Raw genomic sequence first — 21,771 nt, 5'->3', positions numbered from 1 at the left:
GTTAATCCTACCCCGACTATATTAGCCGTGCTGTCAGTCAGGGAGAATGCCGGACTCATTAATCTGCCATCTTTGTTTACCTCATTGCACAGCCTGATTAAATGAATGATTGCTGACAGCTCTCTGCATTTTTATTGTGTACACCCCGACAGCAAAGAACGATTTAGTATCAATGAATACGGAGCTAAAAAGCATCTCTGTGGGTCTCAGAGACCGGTGCAGTCAGAGGGGTTCAACCTGCTGTAAGTCATTTAATTAGCAAGGTTCGTGTGCGCATCGTACATGGTTTACGAGAACGTCGCTGTTTATAGAACACAAACTGATCACTGATCAGCAAGTTACCCCTTGCTACGATAAAAGCAGAAGAAGCAACTACAATTAGTTTTGGGGACATATCCCATGATGGAAGAGAGAGATGTTTGTAAGCTTGGGACATATTTCTGTTATTGCTATGTCACTAAATCATAATTTGATTTGAACAAAAAGACAATTTAGGTGGACAATCAGTCCATATATAATTGCTTATACATTATATGAACAAAAGTATGTGGACACCCCTACTAACCCATTGGTAAAAGGTGGTTAAAATCCAGGAGATGGGCAACCATCTCCGAAGATAAACACCGGCATTGGAATCGGTCGTACAGAAGAGCTCAGTGACGTTAAACATGGCAGTGTCATAGGATGCCACCTTTGCCATAAGTTATTTTGTGGCATTTCTGCCCCAGTCTACTGTAAGTGCTATTATGGTAAAGTGGAGGCATCTAGAAGTAGAAACAAAGCGTCAGACCATGCACAACCACAGAGCGGGGCGACGGAGTGCTGAAGAGTAAAAATTGCCTGTCCTGTATGGCATCAAGCCCTGCACACAAGCTCAAGATACTTTCTGTAATGCCAAATGGGGCATTTGAAACATATTCTCTGAATCACACTTAGCTATCTGGAAGTTTGATGGACTAATCTGGGTTTTTTGGATGAAACACTACCTACCGGAATATATAGCGCCTACTGTAAAGTTTGGTGGAGGGGGGATTATGGTCTGAGGCTGTTTTTCAGGGGCCCCTTAGTTCCAGTAAATGGTAACATTAATGCTACAACATACAAAGACATTTTGGACAATGCTATGCCTCCAACTTTGTGGGAACAGTTTGGGGAAGGCCCTTTTCTATTCCAGCATGACTGTGCCCCAGTGTACAAAGCTAGGTCCATAAAGACGTGGTTGGATGAGTTTGGTGTGGAAGAACTTGACTGGCGACACAGATCCCTGACCTCAACCCCATCCAACACCTTTGAGATGAACTGGAACACAGATTGTGAGCCAGACCTTCTCATCCAACATCAGTCTGACCTCACAAACGCTCTACTGGATGAATGGGCAAAATTTCCCACAGGAACGCCTCAAAATGTTGGGCAAAGCCTTCCCAGAAGAGTAGGAGCTGTTTTAGCCACAATATGGACCAACTCCATATTAAAGCCCATGGTTTTGGAATGGGAAGTCCAACAAGCTCATATAGGTGTGATGGTAAGGTGCCCACATTCTTTTTTGATCATATAGTGTATATTCTATAGTTTGAACAGTGCTGCAGTATATGATGGCACTATATAAAACAAATAATAATAATACTTAAATCAATCAATTGTATTCATATTTCTCTGCAATTATAGAGCTGCTAGTTAGAGGACAGACAAATGATTGTGACCTATCCCATCTAACATATTTTGCACCATAACTCCTACTTACTGTAAGAATGGCATTTATAATATTATTGTTAAATGTTTAATGTATAAAATGCTAGTCTTGTCTAACGTTATGTGCAGCAAAGGTAAAAATGTACATTTAAGCTGCATTTACGGCATAACATATGTGTAAGTTCCGCTAAAGATAACATCACATTAGGGGTTAGTAAGACCCCTTGTTGGGCACCACATAGTGTGTTATGGCCAAGGCAAACCCTGGGCTCATGTTGTCAAGACACAGGGCCTAAGGTGGATTTGCTTTGCCACATATGGAGGAAAGCAAGACCCAAACCATGAGGAAGGAGTTTGAGGTGACTCTGGCAGGCTGGCAAGGGTAATTTTAGGAGAGAACCTATCCTAGTCGTAGTATACCATGGTGGGGGGAAAGCCGTTTACTCCCAAGTAAGGTCCCCACCTCCAGAAATACCTTCCAGCTAAGGGTTGGGTGGAAGATATTCTATAAGTGGGTCAGCATGAAGCATTAAAATCCACGTCTCCTCTGGCACAGATTCTTCTTCCTCTTCTCTCCATGCTCCCCAAATCCCTGGCAATGTGCTGGGAGCAGGAGAAGATTGATCTGTGCCAGCAGACACAGGGATCTCAATGCAGGGTGCCATTCAGCTGCGAACTCTGGGATCTGGGGGTCTTTGTGCTCCCAGTTGTTAAGTCACTGTACCCTAGTAAGATATTTGTAAAGAAGGTATGGTATTAACATATTAGCCAGGAGCCTAATACATATTTATTACATCGTTTGGTCCGTAACCTTGATTGCATAGTTTTATTAAGTATATTGAACTGCATAATGAAGGATTTGTGACGGATCAATTTAAACAGAACATGCTATGTATTTCTATACTGGCAGCAGAACAGTTTGAGCCTCTCAACGAACAGATAAATGTGTAAAAACTCACCTTTGACAGATGTATTGGGGGGTGGCCCTTCCATCCTCAGGTTCCATGGTGGGTCTCCCTGGTTGGCAAAGTCTCTCATCTTCAGATAGCTTATCGTCAACCGGATAATGGATGCCTTGTCCAGTTGACTGGTGATGGCCGCAGGCAGCGGTAGTAGTTTGGCCAGCTCGTAAAACTCAAAGTTCTCCTTCCCACGTCTGGAACGAGCTGCGTCCCTGGATTTCTCTTTCCGCAGGGCTTGTAAACTGTGAGAGTGAAAATGAGAATAGTTCCATGAGGGTATAATCCCTTTATTGCACTTTATATAATGACTAATAAACATTTGGATCATATATTATTTTTCTGGCAGCTTGTTTTGGTATTTGACGGCATCAGTGACTTTAACAGTGTAATATTGGTACATATCTTTTTTATCACGTTTGGATGATCCCAAATCCCTAAATGTTTTGTGGTCCTTGCAGATTAATTCCATAACCACTACCCTATATATTAGAAAAAGTTATCATGGAGAAAGAGACTCTAATTATGCCCAAGTGGGACTCATTATTCACTCAAAAAACATACCCTCTAATTATACCTTACATGGTTTTTTCCCCCCTTACGGATTCCTGAAATCGGAATTCTTCCATGGAACGAGCTGATTTACCCAGATCAGGTCTCTATTGAATTGATCTATAAGCAGTTTTTTGCTATCATCATGCATATTCTAAAATACAACGTTTCTATTCAAATAAAGAAGCCCTGGGGCAAAGTTTTAAAGGTACCACAGCAACTGCCGGAATGGTCCAGCAGAGACAGTACTTTGGTTGCTATGGTAACAAGAGGACATTTACAAGCATGGGAGTTAGAACAAGTCAGAGTGTACACGTGGCATACGCGAGTTACCAGGAGTACATTGAAGGCTGACGCTCCATTATAATTTGAGGTTCTCAACCTTATCACCCCACTGCTCAGCATAGAGAACTCAACAAAAGGTGCCGAGAAGAAAGGAATGTGACCTAGTAAGAATCCAATGTTTAAGGGTTAACTTCATATTAATTCTCGCTCTTCCACTTTGGATGTGCCCGTGACGCGCATGCGTCAGGTTACGGTTTTTGCTGGGCACACCGTCTATTAATCAATTACTCCGGCCTGGGAGATGTGGAGGCTGCTGAACATCCCCAATTCACCCATCAAAAATTAATCAAAGGCTATCACTCGGCAGCTTTGAAGCCTCCCTGGCACCTCTCGTGTTTCAGTGTCTAGCAATCAGAGGCACCACGGGCACTCCCCACCCTAGCCTCAGTAATGGAAAAATGTGTTCTAACATGCAGAGCATTGCAGCATCTAACAGGAGAACAAGTGGTCGCGAGCCACCGCTGGGGCCTCTGGGAGAAGCTGAGCGGCTCAAGTTAACCACTTCACAGCCACCGATAGCTGTAGTAAATATCAAAATAATATTCAGATCCCAAAAGCGTCAGGCTCTGTAACCGTGATATGTCCATACAGAAACCCAGCTCCAGACATCATCGACACATAACTCCCAAGTGTCCCTTTTTTCTCACCCTGGTGTCCCTATTTTGTAAGAGTTCAAAATGCTTGGTGGGCATGAGTTCTACAACCATGAATCTCAAAATGATGCATATATAGACAACAGAAAATGTGTTACTATGTTACATTTTGTACGTAGAATATAAAAGCCTTATAAACAACCATCAGCAGACCACAATGACGGGTAAAAGGTCTTGATAAAATCATGCCCCCTACACATACCCACCATGACAAATGGGTCAACACGGGAAATGTTGGGCGGTGTACCTACACGTTATATGCGTATATCACATGTCCCTTTCTGTTTGCAAGGGTTATGTTTAACGCAACGGGCTCTAGATACATCTTGTCTCTTGTTCCTCCCTGAAGTCCATCTCAGTAAACCTTCTCTTATGGTCCTTCCTCTTCCCTTCTCTACCTGACTGTTGGTGGTGCCAGCGCCACTATAGTCATAACCATCTTCTACCCACTGAAGGCTGTGACCGATGGGTCCAAAAGAGGGGCATGGGGAGCTGTCCTTTTTGCCCTGTCTTTTAAAGACAGTCCAGTTGTTTGTAGACATCCCGTTGGGTGGATTCTTTCGGCGTACAAGCCCATGGACTTTATAACGCCTGTGCTCTAAAACAAGCACAGAATCCTCTAACAGATACCAGAAAGCCGCCAGTTATACAAATAGGGGAATGGGAAACTTATCTGAAAGAATGTGGAATTAATGGAAAATACATTAAACTACATAAAAAAGCAGAGATATCCACCAGAACCCTTCCAACAAACGGACCATTAATTCACCGCTAAAGTTTAAAAGGGTTCATTTCGGACTATGAAGAAGCCCGACATTAAAGGGCCATGGTCCTGGAGTTACCCAGTGAAGCTAGCACTGCTGTGGGGGTAAGTGCACCAGGCTCGGGTTTTTGCCCTAGGCCTAGGGTAACTGATGCTGTTACCGGGGCAACATGTCCCTCTCCCCATTAGAAATCCACCCCCTGCCTCTGGGCTGCAATGCTGGGATACTCAGCCTGTCGTGTTCTACAACAGTGATCTGCCATTTATATCACGCCAAAATACGCTGCTATATTTAGTTGTGAAATTGGCCTTTTATGTTCCTGATGTTTACAGAGTCGAAGAGAAATTAATGTTGGCAGCCGCGGGCGTCTCGCCTTAACCCTTTCCTGTCAGCAGCCATCAACTACAAACACCTTTCCATGTAGCGCGTTTGCTTGCTTTATAGATAGGTATGCGGGCAGAGACAGATTTGCCCGAGGCCATGTGTAGATACCCCTTACCAAACGCTGCCTTCCCATACTGTCCTGTTATTTAACCCTTTCCTAGCAGAGAACAGCTGGATTCACGCAGGACGAAAAAGAAAGCCACAGAGCACAGATTAAGTTCCAAACCCACTATTGCTCAGCAGTTTATAAAATCATTGGACTGGAAGCTTTATGAGGATATTTAACTGAACATGCGTTTTTAACCCCTTGTGCTCCACTTTAAATTTAAAATAAAACACAATAAAATTCTATTGACTGTAAAATGGTAAAGGGAGAGCTTGGGGTTTAAGAGTGTTTACTCCAATCTCAGGGTAAACGGACAAATTTAAAGCAGCGTACAGCTAATCCTTTCAAATTCTTCTATGATTTATTCAAAAATATGTTTAACTCCTAGCAAGCCATGCTTATCATAGAGAGCCTTTATTAAAAACCACTTGGCAGGCGCCATTAGCCAGTCACTCCAATAGGATCAGTTATGGGCGAATGAATAATTAATATTATGGGTCAGCTCATTTAGAAAATTCCCAGGTATGGTTAAAAGGTTGCAACATTAAAACAGGTAAAAACGGTGGAAAGCATTGTGCGTGAAATCCATTCTTAACCTACATTGGATTGAAAAGTCCATTAGCTCCTTTTATTTCCATTTTTTTTTTGTTATTCAGGGTATTTATCAAAGTACAGGTCCTGACATCCATTTATCCCCATCAGTTCCTTGCTAAACAGACAAATAGGTAAAAAAAAGGCAAATAAATGCAATTATCACTAGCTAAGCCTAGCAGGCAGGATGGGCAGAATAGACGTGTCTCGTCTCATTACCGCGCTGACACCTGATGGGACGGGTGACCCTGGATTGGGTCAGGTCCCCCCTTTCTCTTCTACCTCCCGTGTCAGATCCAATCAGTGACAGCAAAGCCGAGACGAGCGAACGCGGCAATGCGATGCGCCAACCAAGCCCACGCTCCCGGCAGCGTAAAAGCTTGAATTGTAAGCCTTCCAGTCAAGCGAACGTGAAAATGATCACAATAATAAAATACTAAGTGTTTCAAACAGATCGTTCGGAGGGGAGAAAGTCATTCATAGAATAACTGGCCGACACGATGCCAGAAAAAACACTTCTCTTCCGTAAAGAGCTGTCACAGCTACACTGTGAATGTATGTTAACAAGCAGTGGTTGGAACGCCCTGAATCAGCGTAGCATAGAACATAATAAATGTGCCACACTCAGTGCTCTTCTGCATCTGTCAATACTCAAAATCTCTTGCTCATGCGCGAGTTAAGGACACTGCACAGGAATTGCAGACAGTGGCGGATACCTACCACGTAAATACTTGCTTTTCTTATTATTTTTTCTAGGTATATTGAAAAAAAGGATCAATTCAGCCCTTCACTTATATATATGTATGTATGTATGTATTAAAGAAGAATGAAAAATAACGATGAAAAAGGAGAAGGGGCAAGTGTTTCTGTGTTTGTATGTTTAAGGCAGATGTAGCTTGATCCTAGTCTATTTGTTTCTGATTCACCAGGGAGGGGCAGGGGAACACTATTTGGCCGTGCCCACTCCCTACCCACTCCCTACCCACTCCCTACCCATCAAAGGCCATATGGGGCCATTTCCACAAAGCCACTTCCACAAAAAAAGGAGAACTTTGGGTAGCCTACTCTAGAAAGTTCCTTGTATGGTGGCGTGTATGATAGTTAGTTTTCCCTGGGAAAAATGCTGATATTTTAATACAATTCACTGTTTCCCTATTAGTTTATAAAGTATCAAAGATGTGTCAGAAAGTTTCAATTACTTTTCTACTGCGTTTTGACAGGCCAATAAAGATATAGATTTATAATTCTTTTCCTTGAAGCATGGAAAAGACACTTGGATCTTAGCGGATCAAAGAAAAAAGTTGTAAGCCAGCAGTAAAATTTTGATGGCTGTGGCCGGCCACCTCCTTGGGCTTGTCCAACCATGATTATTTTCCTGGAAAAAAAAAAACCTTCTTAAAAACGGTCAGAGCTTTAGAGGCTAAAAACGGAATTTTCTTTTAAGAAACAGATACGCAATACTTTATAAAATAAACCCAAACCATAAAATATAGTGAAAGATTTAAGCATCTTGGGTTCCTCTCTGCATTCTCCCTTTCATCTCTGCTGTAAAGTCTCAGCCACTTTGCTCAGCGATGTTCTTTTATTCCCTGTCATATTCACAATGGCACAATATAAACGCCACAAAGTTTATAATACCTGTTAGATTATCCCAACTACGCAAGGTGATTAAGCCAGCGATTTCCATTTGTTTGTTTCCTTAAGGCAGAAACGAACGGTTTCTGCTATCTAACTAGAAAGAACGTTGATGCTCCGCAAACCGTTTGGGGTTAAGAGCGTTTTATCTGTATATTCATTATTCTGCTTGGAATGGATAAAAATCTCTGCTCGCCTTAATGATGGAACCTACAGCAGATTTCCGTCTAACTACTGCAATTTCAGCAATTCTCTCTCGAAATACAGGCATGTGTCTCCCTCCCTCGCTCCGTATCACACTTGACTGGCAAAATGATGGTTTGGCGCCTGGTTAAATTGTGCTCCATCAAAAAAAAAGGAGAGAATGAAAAAAGCAAAAACTGTGTCAGCCTCCCCTTTAGAGTAATCTCTGATGTCCTTCAGAAAATGCATTCACATAAAAAAGGCTTTAACAGCTTCACAAAAAAAAACACATTTCTTCTTTACAGCTTATATCGTGTTTATTAATACATTAAATACATATTGGATCCCATGTACCATCAACTGTGTAATATTCTCTCAAGTGTCTCTCTTTAGGTCCTAGCAATGCCGGTCTTTCCTCCCCTAATGTCCCTCGTTTTTTTTTCCCAGAATGTTTGCGCAGTATGAGAATATCACAGTGTGATAAAAATGGGGAACAAAAACGAAAATACGTTAAACTGTGTAAATTAAATTAATTCTAATTCTAAAAGCTATAAGGGCCATGATATTGGCTGCAAAGTCACCTACCCCTACCCTGAAGTGTCTCTTCTTAATCATTTGATACAGAGAGGTTGGATACAGAGTACAGTTTGCTTATAAATTAGAGGCTCTGTCCCAACGGTTGGCCAGTCTGCTTTCCACCATCTTACTACGACCTCTCGTTCCTTCCATCTCAATGTGTACAGCCCCTGCGATGTGCAATGTGATGGGAACATAGGGACAGGTGACACGGTGACATTGACACGGGTGAGACCCTTCTTCACATTTTGTAAGATGATGTACCTTAGGTTGAGGTCTGGAGGACAGGGGACGGGACATGCGCTGATAGGCCTGGAGGCTCCCCTGCCATGAAAAAAAAACATATTATACACATGCGGCAGGAGAGGCAAGATAAAATGTATCATCTCATTCAGCCATGTCATTTGTTAAGTCCCTGGGCCTTTGAAGGAGAGACCCCACCATCTCCAGATGGAAAAGAAGAGTATCAGATGTTCAGAATCAGACCTTAGCGTACACCCCATCTAGAGCCATGGCTACATATATGTCAAAACACATGTGTCTCTCACCCGCCATCTACTTCCAGGGCTGTCTTTTACTTAAGATCCTGGCCATTGTACAAATCGCAATTACAGTTACTAAAAAAATCACATAGTTGCCTATTCCTGGTGATGAGGTGTATGTGGCACAATCTACTGCAATGTATTGGTGCTCTCTGGCATGCAAAAGGTTAAGCCGTGAATTGGAGGAGAAAGAGGCAGCGAAGGGAAGATGAGGACACAGAAGGAAAGTGACGGCAAACGAAGTTACATTTTTATTGGAAAAATATTAATATGAAAAAAAAAAATCCTTTAGTATCAACTCCCAAAGCACTAAAAATTTCGCCTACAAACAGAAGACCCGTACGCTTTATTTACTCTCCGTCGTTAAAGTGAATGATTCCCTTTTGAGAAACGAGCCGGAAAAGAGGCTACGGTGGCGTACCCGGGGAAGCGCACTATAAACTACCGATATATGTTTGTTTCTTTCCAGCGCTTCTACGCGTTTTACCGGCTTAACCCCGCTATACTGCTCTGTAAATGTAATGCTTCGGATTGTTCCGTCTTGGTCGGGTGGACCAAATACCCGCCTTACCCAAATTACTATCGTGTGATGCCTACGTCGCCAAGCGGCTCCACGGGAGCTACACTCGCACTTCATTGGTTTTACAGCCCCTTGGGCCGGTCAGGGGACGTAAGAGGATCTCCTCAACTTGGCCAAGAGCCTTAGGACTGTCCTGCAAGAAGCCATGATTGTTGGGAGATGGCAGGATGGGCAGTGTCTGGATGGGGACTGAAAACACTAACCTGAAGCCCTGAGAGGGCAGGGTTTTACTCGGAGACTCTGATCCAAGCAGTTGGTCAGCTGAAACTACAACCCCTACTTTAGTGAATAAACCCCCAAGTCTCAGAAGCTTATTCATCTGGTAAGATGACGGGAAACATATTGATGAGCTTCCTTTGAGGCAGAAGCCAGGATAACACTTGCATCACCTAAGTGTACATCACACATACCGGTAATTAGGGCTCCATTACAATAACACATTTAATACAGGCTCCCCGAATGCATTCGCCATAAGAATTCCTATTAAAAGCGTTCACCCAGCCAAACGATCCTAAAAGATGTAAGATTCGGCAAATCAATTCACTATATAAAATAAACCCACGCGGAATACAAACTAGTGATTTGTAATATACTAATGTATGTTATATACTACTTGTTATGTCCCGTCTACCCACTGTTCAGCTCTACGGAATATGATGGCGCTATATAAAATAATAAGTAATAATATAAACAGAGGCGGATAAAGAACACATTAATAAGGTTTTGGTAGCAGTATAAACTGCTTTGTGTGCCCACTATGTAGGAGGTGAGAGTAGGTTCTCACCCTATTGAGAGTGTGCCTTGACGTGGCGGGTGAGCTTAATTATGCTTTGGCCAATTCATATAACCAAAACCTCTCATTTATATTATGTTTATATATTTGTTGCCAACTTTATTAGGGTGAGAAGCGCAGACAGTTTTTGTTTTTTGTATACATTGTACAGCCAATACACTGTTTTTGCAGCATGCTTACACCTGTTTGGTAGGCCTCATATTATACATTTGTATTATTTGAGCCTGTGACTAGCTTAGCGCACCGACATTTTTTCTTTTCCCGGATAAAGAACATTTTAAAAAAAGCACAGAACCTGGATGTTTTCCACCAATTCTGAAATGTCGGGATATCACCTCTTCTAAATATTCAATATTATTGCCTATGGACAGGGCTTAATGGATGAGCGCAGCAGTGCATCTTGGGGCTTGTAGTGTCCGCCCTGTGCTGTAACGCCTCAACGCCATCATAATCCCTGTGTTTTCTGTGTTTCAAAGAATTTCTCCAGCACTATGAGTGCAAAGTCATCAAAAGCAGCCCGGAGTCTTCTGGCATTAATCCCCAGCGTGCACGGCGCTGTAATGTATTCTGCTCCTGTATCCGTCCTAAACCCTAAATAATCCTTATTACCGGATCTGGAATACATTGAGAACTAAGTGAGACGCAGAGGACACCGTTACCGCTATACCGGCGGATCCTGCACAAATTGGTAGCTCTGTGGGCGAGACTGGAGAATACATGCTACGCCCTACTAAATATTATCTGCGCTGGCCTGTCACTGGAATAACAATTTAAAATCAGAGATCGATGGGTCAAACAGGGACCGGCACTCCCGCTGGCCACCAGGAAAAGAAGCTCCTGTAGACCGACCTTGGTTTAATATTACACCTTATTCATAAAGCAGATTGGTGGGCACTATTACAATAGGGAGAGCGAAAATTAACCATAACATTAAACTTGCCAATATACAAAACTGGCAATAACTCCTTACGATCTGTGCGATGATTTATTTTATGCCATCAGGACGTGCGACGCGAGGACAGATCAGAGCCGCCTGGCATTGGTGTGATGTTGCCTCATTGCGTAGGACACAGCCTAAAGACCTTAGGAATCGCTTTCTGACCCTCAAAGGGGACACTCGGCTATCAGATGTATTAAAGTATGCATTTTCTGCTGTTTCTATACACATTATCGTGACTTTTAGGGCTATAGAGTACTAGTAGAGCTTGGAAAATAGGGACATCAGGGGAGGAAAGAGGGACGTGGGTGTCATAGAGGGACTGTCACCCCCCCCCCCTGAAAAAAAGGCCACTTGGGAGGTATGGGATTATGTCTTAACAGTCAATGGAGTGAGTCTAGTGACCGTCTGGGAACGCCACGCAGACGGTCAACGTTGCCAATACTTCTCATCACGGCCCCCCTTCCTCCAACCCATATTACTGCTGGGAACTCACACCTATGCAAATATACCGAGGCGAGCGTGGATTAGCATATGCAAATGGATCTTATGCATATGTATTTTCAGATGCGTTGGCTGCGGGGTGAGGGTGGAAAAGGCCAGGAGAGAATAACACCATCCTAAGGGAGGAGAGAGAGATGTGAAATTGACCCCGGCGTTAACCCGTTTAATGCCACAAGCATGTATGATTTCCATTTATATACACTTAGCAACAAACACCCGCATTTTAGATATAATCACAAAAAAGCTACACTATATGCATCTATCCCAGTGCATCAAAGGAAACCCATATCCTACGCTACTCATCGACCTGTAGAAACAAAGTCTTCTACACTTTGTAACATGCTGGCATATGGAAACGTTCCCGCGCATGGACAGACACAGAATCCCATATACAAAAGGAGCAACGGTCAACGCATGCAAACGCAAGAAAGAAGAAGGGCCTAAAGACATCAAATTATCCAGCCGCTCTTCTGCGAGCCCTGTTGCAGTTGTCTTATTTCATGAAAATCGCATTTTCGAGCAGCACACACAATTTTACAGTTTACGGATAAATATGTCTCGGCGCCAGGCTAGCAACAGCGTTAAAGGGGAATTATCGGAATCTATTTTCCACGTCGACATTATTTAAAAGGAATGTTAGCTCATTTATTGGGATTATTAAACCCATGACATCAGAAGGAGGCTGGCGGTAAATAGTGTTATAGCGTTCCGCATAGAGACATCACGAAAGGGAAGCCATTGTTTCACTTCAAGTCATTTTAGGGCACGATCTGGTTTAATGAATGGTATCCATATAAGAATATAAGAGTGTATGCACATGTGTATGTGCGTATATAATACAGGGGAGTTATATATGTAAATGTGGGTGATATTCCACATTTAAAAGGCACTGCGAGGTGAAAATCATCAGAACGTTAATGTCAGCAAAAAGCACATATATAGAACGTTTGCACGGTCAGCTAATTAACATAGTTTTTTTTTATAGAAAACAAAAAGAAAACAAATAGACTTTGCTATGTAAATGTTTAAGGTAGTCTTATGTTCTGGTTCTCTTGGGATGGAAGGTGGGCAAGTACGTGTAGAATCGTCAGAGGCAGGGGGTATATTCTATAAATAAATATCTCCTAATTGAGAAATGACTTTTATCACCCGGTACCAAAGACATTGGTTGGGCACACCATTTGCGAATGTCAAGGTATCATAGGGTATTTGTTCCAGAAGCCGAACTCTTTCAAGAGAGATCAACAGGGACATGAGATATATGTGTTCTTGATTAGAGTCGTTAAACTTCTTCTTCTGGGTTATAAAGTTTGGTGTTTCTGAAGACTAATTATTTTCAAGGAGGTCAGCACCATGTTGACTAGAAGGAGGTGAGGGTGGTATCTGTTTCTAATACCTATGCAAAGGAGGTGACGTCGTTATGATGCCTGCCTTTTAGAAGAAGGAGTTCTGTGATCCTCATTCTAAGAGAAGAAGACATGTGCATGATCTGTCTATTAAGAGGAGGCACAAGATATATGACCAAGTCCGGATATCCCTGAGAATTTGAGTACATGTTCCTGATCCATGTCTATTAGTAGGGCATGTAGGACTCTTACTACTTAGTAGGACTCTTGATGACCGATTAGAAAAGGTGGACATCCTGTGTTCCAGGTGCCCGCCCAGTGGGATGCGGGAGATTTTCCTGACTACAAGAGGTACCAGTTCCTAATGTCTGTTAATGGCTCCTCTCACCATTTAAAAGAGGATAAACAGTTTGTGTTCTATATAACCAATTACTAAGATAGACCAAAATGTATGAGCCCCATCTTTGTTTTACAATGTGGCTCTCCTTCTGTATGAAGGCGGGCGGGGGTGGGGGGCTAATAACTGGGACCCCTTGCCATGTTTCTCGGTCTCCTCTGTACGCTGCGTTCCCTCTTCTCGCTACCCACATTATCTGACAGAATAATCAGTCAATTGAATCAGAGAATTCCTTTCCGAGCCGGGTAATTTTCTCTCCTTCTCTCCCGGCCTCCTCCCCTTTCTCTCTGCGCCATCGGACTCAGCCACCTGCTATAGTCACTGGAGTGGAACGGCTTGGAATTAGCCCTGAAATTAGCACCGGTCCCCAGTTAAAGAGCTGGCAGAGCCGAACATGCCGCCGTAATAGCCAAGAAGAACGTATCGGCTGCTCGCATTCCGTAGGCCAGACTGGAAATTGCAGAGCCCAATGTCACCCTCCTTCCGTTACTGGAGACAAACGGCTATTTCCTAATGCAACAAAAAACGCAGGATGTTTATTAACCCCGTCTTTGCCGGCTTCACTCAAGCAGTCTTTTTGCTTTAAACTGTACGCTGGATATATTTTTCATACACGGCTTGAAATACACAGATTATCAAATAAGGTACGCCTGCACGTAAAAGCATTTATACCGAAAATCCCTTTTGTTGAGTTAGTTATTGATATCGGAAAAGGTAGCAGGTGTGATGAAATCCATGTAACACTTCCAGTATCCGCCATCCCCAACGCTCTTCAATAACCGGACCCAGAAGAGCGTTTCTGCCTTTGGCATCATAAGCAGCCACGTAACGGAGCCAAACAGTGGAAGATTCAATTCACACTCGGGAAGAACAATATCTATCAATCAACAAATAACTGCTCCTTTAAGAAACCTATTCACTATTAGAACTCGCCCATAGCTCCCAAGTGTCCATGAAGGGACAGTCCCTGTTTGGGACCCAAATCCCTAATTTTCTCGGGGAGTTCATAATGGAGTCCAAAGTCCTGTTTACCCATTGTACGGCGCTGCAGAATGTGATGGCGATATCTAAATAAATAATCACAGTGGTTTTCAACAGTCCGAGACAGCAGATTGTTTGTCTATAATAATAAGTAAATAAGTAGCATTATTCTTCTTCTAAACGTCTCACTCAATTGCACACAAATAGCTATCGTGAGACCACAAAGTCAGCTAATAAGTGTTGATGCCCCTCTATTCACAGGTCCGGTAACATCTGTGCCCCTCTTTGGTCATTTAAGACGCTCAGATGCGTTATTTGCCCTAAGAGAGGCAGTTTCCAGGATAGCCAACTTTACTGACTTTTAGCTAACATATACTTATATGAGCCCAGAGGAGCCATCCCTAGAACCTGCGAATGAATGGGGAACACGTCATTCACACTTAAAACGACATTTTTTTATCCTATAGGGGATCCGTGGCTTGGAAATAAAATGGAACGCGCGTGGTACGGAGCGGTGTATGCAGAATATCCGTTTTCTCTGCTTTCTACCCCTCTCCAGGCTTGGCTAAGAAAAAATAAAACGCGGTTTCTTTGTCCAAGGACAGCTCTGTCACCTTCCCATCTGTCCTGTGAAACATTTCATGTGGCAGACAGGTGGCCGGACGGAAACCCTGCTCCACTGGGGCCGAGATCTGATTAAATCTGCAAGGCAGTCTGTCTGCAAAATGAGTGGCTGGCAACCGGCGCATGCTTCGACTGACCCGCGGCTCACGCTTAAAGCCCACGTCTAACATACGCCTCGGGAAACCAGCAACGCAAATAAACCGCTACACTCCCTACATTTAGATTAAGGCGAAAGTAATAAATATAATAAACTTACGTCATAACCTGATGACGCTTTCAAGCAACTTACACCTCCTGATCTTACTGATAACCACCCAACTCCCAACTGTCCCTGTGTAAGCGGTCCAGTCACTCCTGGAGACCCAAATCCCTCTATTCTTCTTTTCTCCCATTAAGTCCCTTCTTCTAGGAACTCAGAATGTTTGCTGGGTATGAAAGTATCACAGGGTTCTACAGCCAGTAAAGTAACAATATATGCTATATACGCAAGAGAAGATGTGTCTATAACATAAGCACACTAGGTATATTTCATCGAGGGGCTAACATGCCAAAATTAAGATAAATACTGCCCATGTAGCTGCTGCTGAACTACTATATATATATACACACACACACATACATATAATATATAACTATACTATTTTCATGCATTTTGAAGGGTCCCACCCTTACGGTTTTACTGTATTGTGATTTTGTATGATGTAATGTATTGTTATTCTAAATTGTAATTTGACGTATGCATTATCCAGGGCCAATGGATCCAGTGCCAAACATCCCTATGAATACCTAGTGATACGGTTACATGTTAAAGAAATGTGAATAAACCCCTGATTATTTTCTTAAGGGGAAAAATATAGAAATTAGGTTTCAGTGGCTATTTACTGCATAGGTTTCTATTGAGCCAGATCACAACTTCATGCCAAATTACTTATGATATGACTCTCAATACCGATAAATCATCCACCAGCACAATATATTATAAAGATGCATTCTTCCAAAGATCCTACCTTTTTATCCTTTTTTTTTTAAAAAAAAAAAGCAGTTTCTGCTGTGTTTATATATTTAAGAACCTTTTAAAACAAATTTAAATATTTGACATCCAGCTTTTTCCATGGAAACACAAATCAGGCCCATAGTACACTAGTATTCTATCTCATCTTATTGTTCCTTTAAGAATATAGAAATGAAAAACGTTAACCCTTTATTGTGCAATCAAGTACAGGCAGAGCGGAAGTAAAATTCCCAATGAATCATTTCTGCTGTTAAGAGAAGCAGGTGCCTCGTAACGAACAATCGAGCAGATGTAAGCATAGGAAGGTGGCTGGGGTCTTATAATACATGTTCTATAAATCCCAGCGCAAGCAGGTGATTCGGTGGGGATGCGGCTAGCCGTGTGACGCGAAGGTGGAGTGTGACACACGAAGCTCGTTAAGCAGACATAAAGTAATTACAGAATGCAAGATCAATAAAAGTTAATCTGTTTAAAGAACAAGAGGCATATTTTATTCTTGTGTCCGTCCAGAAGAATGTTTACATGAAATGAGAGTGGAATAAACATTCTTTATTAAGACTTTCGCCTCCGATGGTCATTTTAAGCGTAGGGGAGAAAAATAACCTTTTATGTGTACAGCCCCTACTAGAATAGCTATAAAAAAAAAGCCTTGATTAAGGACATTTGGAAGCTCCTTGGTATCGCCGACCCAACTTTGTAAGCAAATAAGAAGTGTAGTTAAGATCAGTTTAGAAGTCGTAGGTAACTGGTGGATGAAGTGGGATTTGCACCGACAGGGGAGAGCGGAGGGAGCCCAGGGAGCAGAGCGTTACTTAACTGGGTACAGCGAGCTTCAGGGGCTATAGTCACATCTGAGCGCACACGGAAACCCAGACACACAGCTGCTGGGAATAGGGAGCTCTTCCTTATGCAGAAGCGCACAAGGTATGATTAGAATTCCACTTAAAAGTTTAGATATGTAAATTAAAAAAAAAATAATTACAAAAACTCCCCAGCCATCAGAGTGTGTTTGTTCAAATACAAATTACGCTCCCACATCTGCCACTTATTAATTTTGAACTTTTTACGGCGCCGATTCCTCAGTTCAATCTGTTTATTACCATGAATCCATTTCCAAAGATTGTCTCTAATTAAGCTATAATTTGGATCAGCCAGGTAACGCACAGAAACTAAGAGGCGCAATATATACACATGTACATATCTTACTGCAAATTGCTGGGAGCTAGTTAACATCGTATCTTATGCAGCTCACACTCATTAACCCCTTTGCAGGGATAGGCACGACACCCATTTGCTATATAAGCTGATTAAATGTACACTTCGTCCACATATAAAAGTAAAACTCACACTGGAGTCCAGTGTGACTGCATTTTCTTTATACATTTTGTAAATAAGAATTCAATCTAAATCCTAAATGAGCTTTTCCGTTTATCCAAAACATCAATGCCTCTCTAGTTTGTTAAGCAAATAAATCTCAGTAGAGCTGATATTTTATTCTTTAATTTATAAAAATAGAGTAGATATGGTGGAGCGGCACCTCTTAATACTAGCAGTAGCATAATAGGGAGACCCTTGACGGCAGTGCAACGCAGGCTTCACTGGGAACAAAAGAGACTAAACTATAGATATATATTATAGGCTTTTCTGGAGTAATTTAAAGCAATTGCCTGACCGAATGAATTTAAAGCGGGGGGGGGGAAATGTGCATGAACCTAGGAACGGTGAATTGCAGACAATCAATGGTGTATTGCTGTCAGTATTCAAACACATATGCATTGATTCCCCAGTGCTGATTGCACTACCTTCCATAAGACTTTGTGGGGAAAGAATACGCCAGTCTAATCAAGCATGGAATCTCCCACGTCACACCAAAAAAAGAGAAGGCTGTACATTCAAACGAAGAAACATTTGACAACTTGCAATGGGTTAGAAATCCTGTGTGCTAATCAGCATTACTGAGTGTGACAAAAAGGGGCACACATGCCCAATTCCGTTATTCTTCAGAGATCTGTGCAGTAAACCATGTTTCCCTCTATAACTGGAAACCATTCTGTTACTTAACTTGCCTCCTGGTATCAGTCAGGCAGCAGTGATGAGCCACAACAAAGTATGTGTGCATGCTTTCCGCTCCTGTGGCTGGGTTTGCAATCAACCTAGAGAGAGAAAATTTGGTAAAGATGACACCTTCATTGGCTAACTGATGTATAATGGATTGCGAGCTTTCGAGACTATCTAGGTCTCTTCTTCAGGCATATAATACCTACATATCATATAATATGTCTGAAGAAGAGACCTAGATAGTCTTGAAAGCTTGCAATCTATTATACGCCAGTTAGCCAATAAATGTATAATCTTTATCCAATTTTCTCTCTCTTTCTATGGCTAACACTGCCCAACTCTATACCAATGAACCTACACGCATCCCATCCGTGGCACAGGCGCACTAGCATGCTACAGACAGAACGGATGCATGGAAAGAGGAGCTGCTTAGGCATTCTAGAAAGAATTAATTTCCCGAAAGCTCAGGTCCACTGTAAGGCTTTCCTGCTAGAAATGAATTGGTAAAACCATGTAACAAAAAAGAAAAATGCACTGCTGCACTTCAAGTTGTTACATTTGTAGCAGAAGTTTAATTGAGCCTATTTGATATTGTTTTGCTAATTGAGAACTGTTACATTTGCAGCGGGTAGTCCAGAAGCATAACCACTCTCCATTAGATAAACCACATCAAAGCAGGAAAAAAAAACCCAAACACACTGGAAAAAGGTTCAATTTAAACCTTTCAACACCAGTGCCTGTTTTGTAGCAAAAAATAACTGCGCTACACCTGCACTTCATAAACATAATCAATCATTATAATTATACTTAACGTTCATCGTCTAACAGTTTTGAATAATTAATGTTTAAAAATATCAGCCCAATCTGTAAAAATACAGTAATAACTGACGAGCGCCACGCATTTATGATTAATGAATACATTACGGAAGTCCACGCAGCTCTAATAGGGTTAAATTGTCCGCCTTATACTGTGTTTTAACCCCGTGCTGGGAGAATGTCCCAACATTTTACGCGGTTTTGAATTTCTTTAGCTGTGTCGAAGGATTTCTAGGGGTTTAACGTCTACAATATACACCCGCTGAATTGCTTAGAAGCGGCGGCTTTCTGTTCATTTCAATGTGTCATTTTGCCTCCGCACATTTAGAGTTCCGTCTGGGAAATGAATCACTAGCCATGCGTTTTCCGCCGCCGTTAATAGCCGTAAAAGGTTTCAAGGGGTCACTAAACCGAGTCCGGTGTTGTTCATAGAAAATGCTTGGCTGTAGGAAAGGGTAGTCGGACATTAATGTATAGTTCAAAAATAGGAAAATTAAGATAAATAGTACACAAATATGAATATTAAAATATATAGTTAAAAAATAAAAATAATAAAATAAATAATTAAAAAATTGGAATATTAAAATAAATAGTTCAAAAATAGGAATATTAAAATAAAATAATTAAAAAATAGACAAAAAATGCTATTAATGTAATACTGCCGCAAGTCTGAAAGCAGAAACATGTGCTTTTTTTTTTTTTTTTAATGTCCATGCAGAAATGTGTTTCTTTAACTCAAAGCGCCCTTTCATAAACAGAAAGAGGGCACAAATGTGCGAGAAGTAACGGTTCAAAAAGTAAACAGAGCTTTCATGAGTCTAAGCCAAAATATCCAGCCGGAACGGCAGTTGGGAGAGTATGACGAGGGAGGAAAAACTATTTGCTGAAGTGCTAAAGTGCATGTGCGTTCTTACTACTCAACGAGAGCGACGACAGGAGCTGAGTAGGGTTCCTGCACATTTGAGAATGGAGAACCTACCAAGTGTCCCTCTTTAGGAGGTCCAGTCCTTCTTTGAGACTCAAGTCCTAAGCTGGTGTCCCTCTGGTGTAAGAGCACGTCTGGCCGGTACGAGCGTACATCAGTGCTCTGCAGCCATTAATTATTAGAACAGTGGAACATTTGTGTAACAAGCAATGCGCAGGCGATATCCATGCACATCAGATTTCTAAAGGCGATTATGGGGCAAGTGCAACGTTCCGAGCAATAACAAAATTAAGCAGAGGAAGGGTTGCACAAAAATCTGTCTTTTTTTTTGTCAAAATGCATTATTATTTAGCCATGCTGCTCCTCTGGGGCTTCTTGGCTTTGCTTGCTGCTCGTGCTGAAGAATAATAACAGTAGCATCGAGCTGCCTTATATTCTACTTTTCTAGCCCACTTCCTAATTGCGTGTTTACGCCGGCGCCAGTAGACACAATGTGGTGCCTGTTCGCGGGAGTTTGGTGTCACGTCTAGTGGGATGGAGCGGGGAGAGAGAGAGGTGGGGGGGGCTGGGATGATTAAGAATGCAATTCTCAAAAGCTGAGCAATTCATTAAGCGGAGATCAATACTCTTCCATTTCTCTCTCTGGCTGGGGATGTGAGTGCGGGATGCAGGGAAGCACACAGGAGAATCTCTAAACCTTCCCCGCTTTCTCGTTCCTGTTGCAAGGCATCAGGGGAATGGACTGGTAGCTATTAACCCTTCCGCATCTACAAAGCTTCTCTCTGCCAGCGGAATCACATTTTATTAGTATTATTTTACGCACGGGGGGGGTGTTCTGCAGGACTTCAATAGCAAGAGAAGAGCGACCACTAGTTTCACATCTAATATACAGGTGGATTGAGGCAAACGAGCAGCGAGATGTCAGCCTCCGGTGGAACGGACATCTTTCTCGTCCATGGCCACCATTAAAGGGGGTGCAGACATATAAAGTCATTTTGCTGCCCCTTGAAATATCGCGTATGCAGAGCCACACAAAAAAAGAAACTGCTTAGCGGAGCCACAAACTCTTTCCATTAAACAATAATTTATATTCTTCACTGATATAGTGGTATAGGTGATATTGGATTTATTTATTTTTTTATAGATTGCAAGCTTTTGAGACTACTTATGTGACCATATCGTCAAATCACATCATATGCCTGAAGACAAGAGCTAAGTTGTCTCAAAAGCTTGCAATCTAATGGAATGCCATTAGCTAATAAGTGTCCTCATCCCTAGGGTGACGGTTTGGTTTGAAAGCAGCTATGGCCAAGGGCTTTTCCGCTGATCACAGCCGGCATTTAGCGCCATGCAGCAACCGCAGGTATATCTGTGGTCACGGTGGTAAAACAAATCAGATGCTGCCAAATATTAGGAAGCGATGCCTTCAAAACTACCGGACAGCGAGACGTGGTCCGTCAAAGAAGACACAATTCTCGTGACATATTGTGGGGGGGGGGGAGTGGATTTCTAAACATAACCAGGGTATACATGGAAGTTGTATGCATTTCCATTATTATTTAAAATAAGAAAGTTAGCGTAAGAAGGGAATAGATAAGATATAATGAGAAGTGTAGTGGATGGAAACGCGTCGGTATAAATTATACCGATGTATTATTTCTTACAGCCTTGTACAGCCTTATCCTAATAGCACTGAAGCTATGATGAAACTACATCGTGTAAAACTTAAATCAGAACATTGAGTTTGATATCAGATAAGAACAAATTGGTCAATCTTTTCTTTCTATTTCCCTATCTGCTTTGAAAAGTCAGACTTGGT

The 21,771-nt window shown here is 42.1% G+C and overlaps 1 protein-coding gene across 3 annotated transcripts in view; it reads right to left on the bottom strand.

The window, feature by feature from the left end:
- The window catches only part of NPAS3 (neuronal PAS domain protein 3), a 181,502-nt gene that overhangs the window by 89,504 nt on the left and 70,227 nt on the right, over positions 1–21,771 (bottom strand). For all 3 annotated transcript variants that reach the window (XM_053475224.1, XM_053475226.1, XM_053475225.1), the window contains exons 2-3: positions 8,702–8,761; positions 2,649–2,893 (exon numbers count right to left, since the gene is read on the bottom strand). In XM_053475224.1, the coding sequence (XP_053331199.1) occupies positions 2,649–2,893; positions 8,702–8,761 (305 nt within the window). The remainder of the gene's footprint in view (positions 1–2,648; positions 2,894–8,701; positions 8,762–21,771) is intronic.

This window comes from Spea bombifrons, chromosome 9 (assembly GCF_027358695.1).
Source record: "Spea bombifrons isolate aSpeBom1 chromosome 9, aSpeBom1.2.pri, whole genome shotgun sequence".
NCBI lineage: Eukaryota > Metazoa > Chordata > Amphibia > Anura > Pelobatidae > Spea > Spea bombifrons.
The sequence above is the reverse complement of the archived record's forward strand: the minus strand, read 5'-3'. Positions and strand labels throughout refer to the sequence as shown.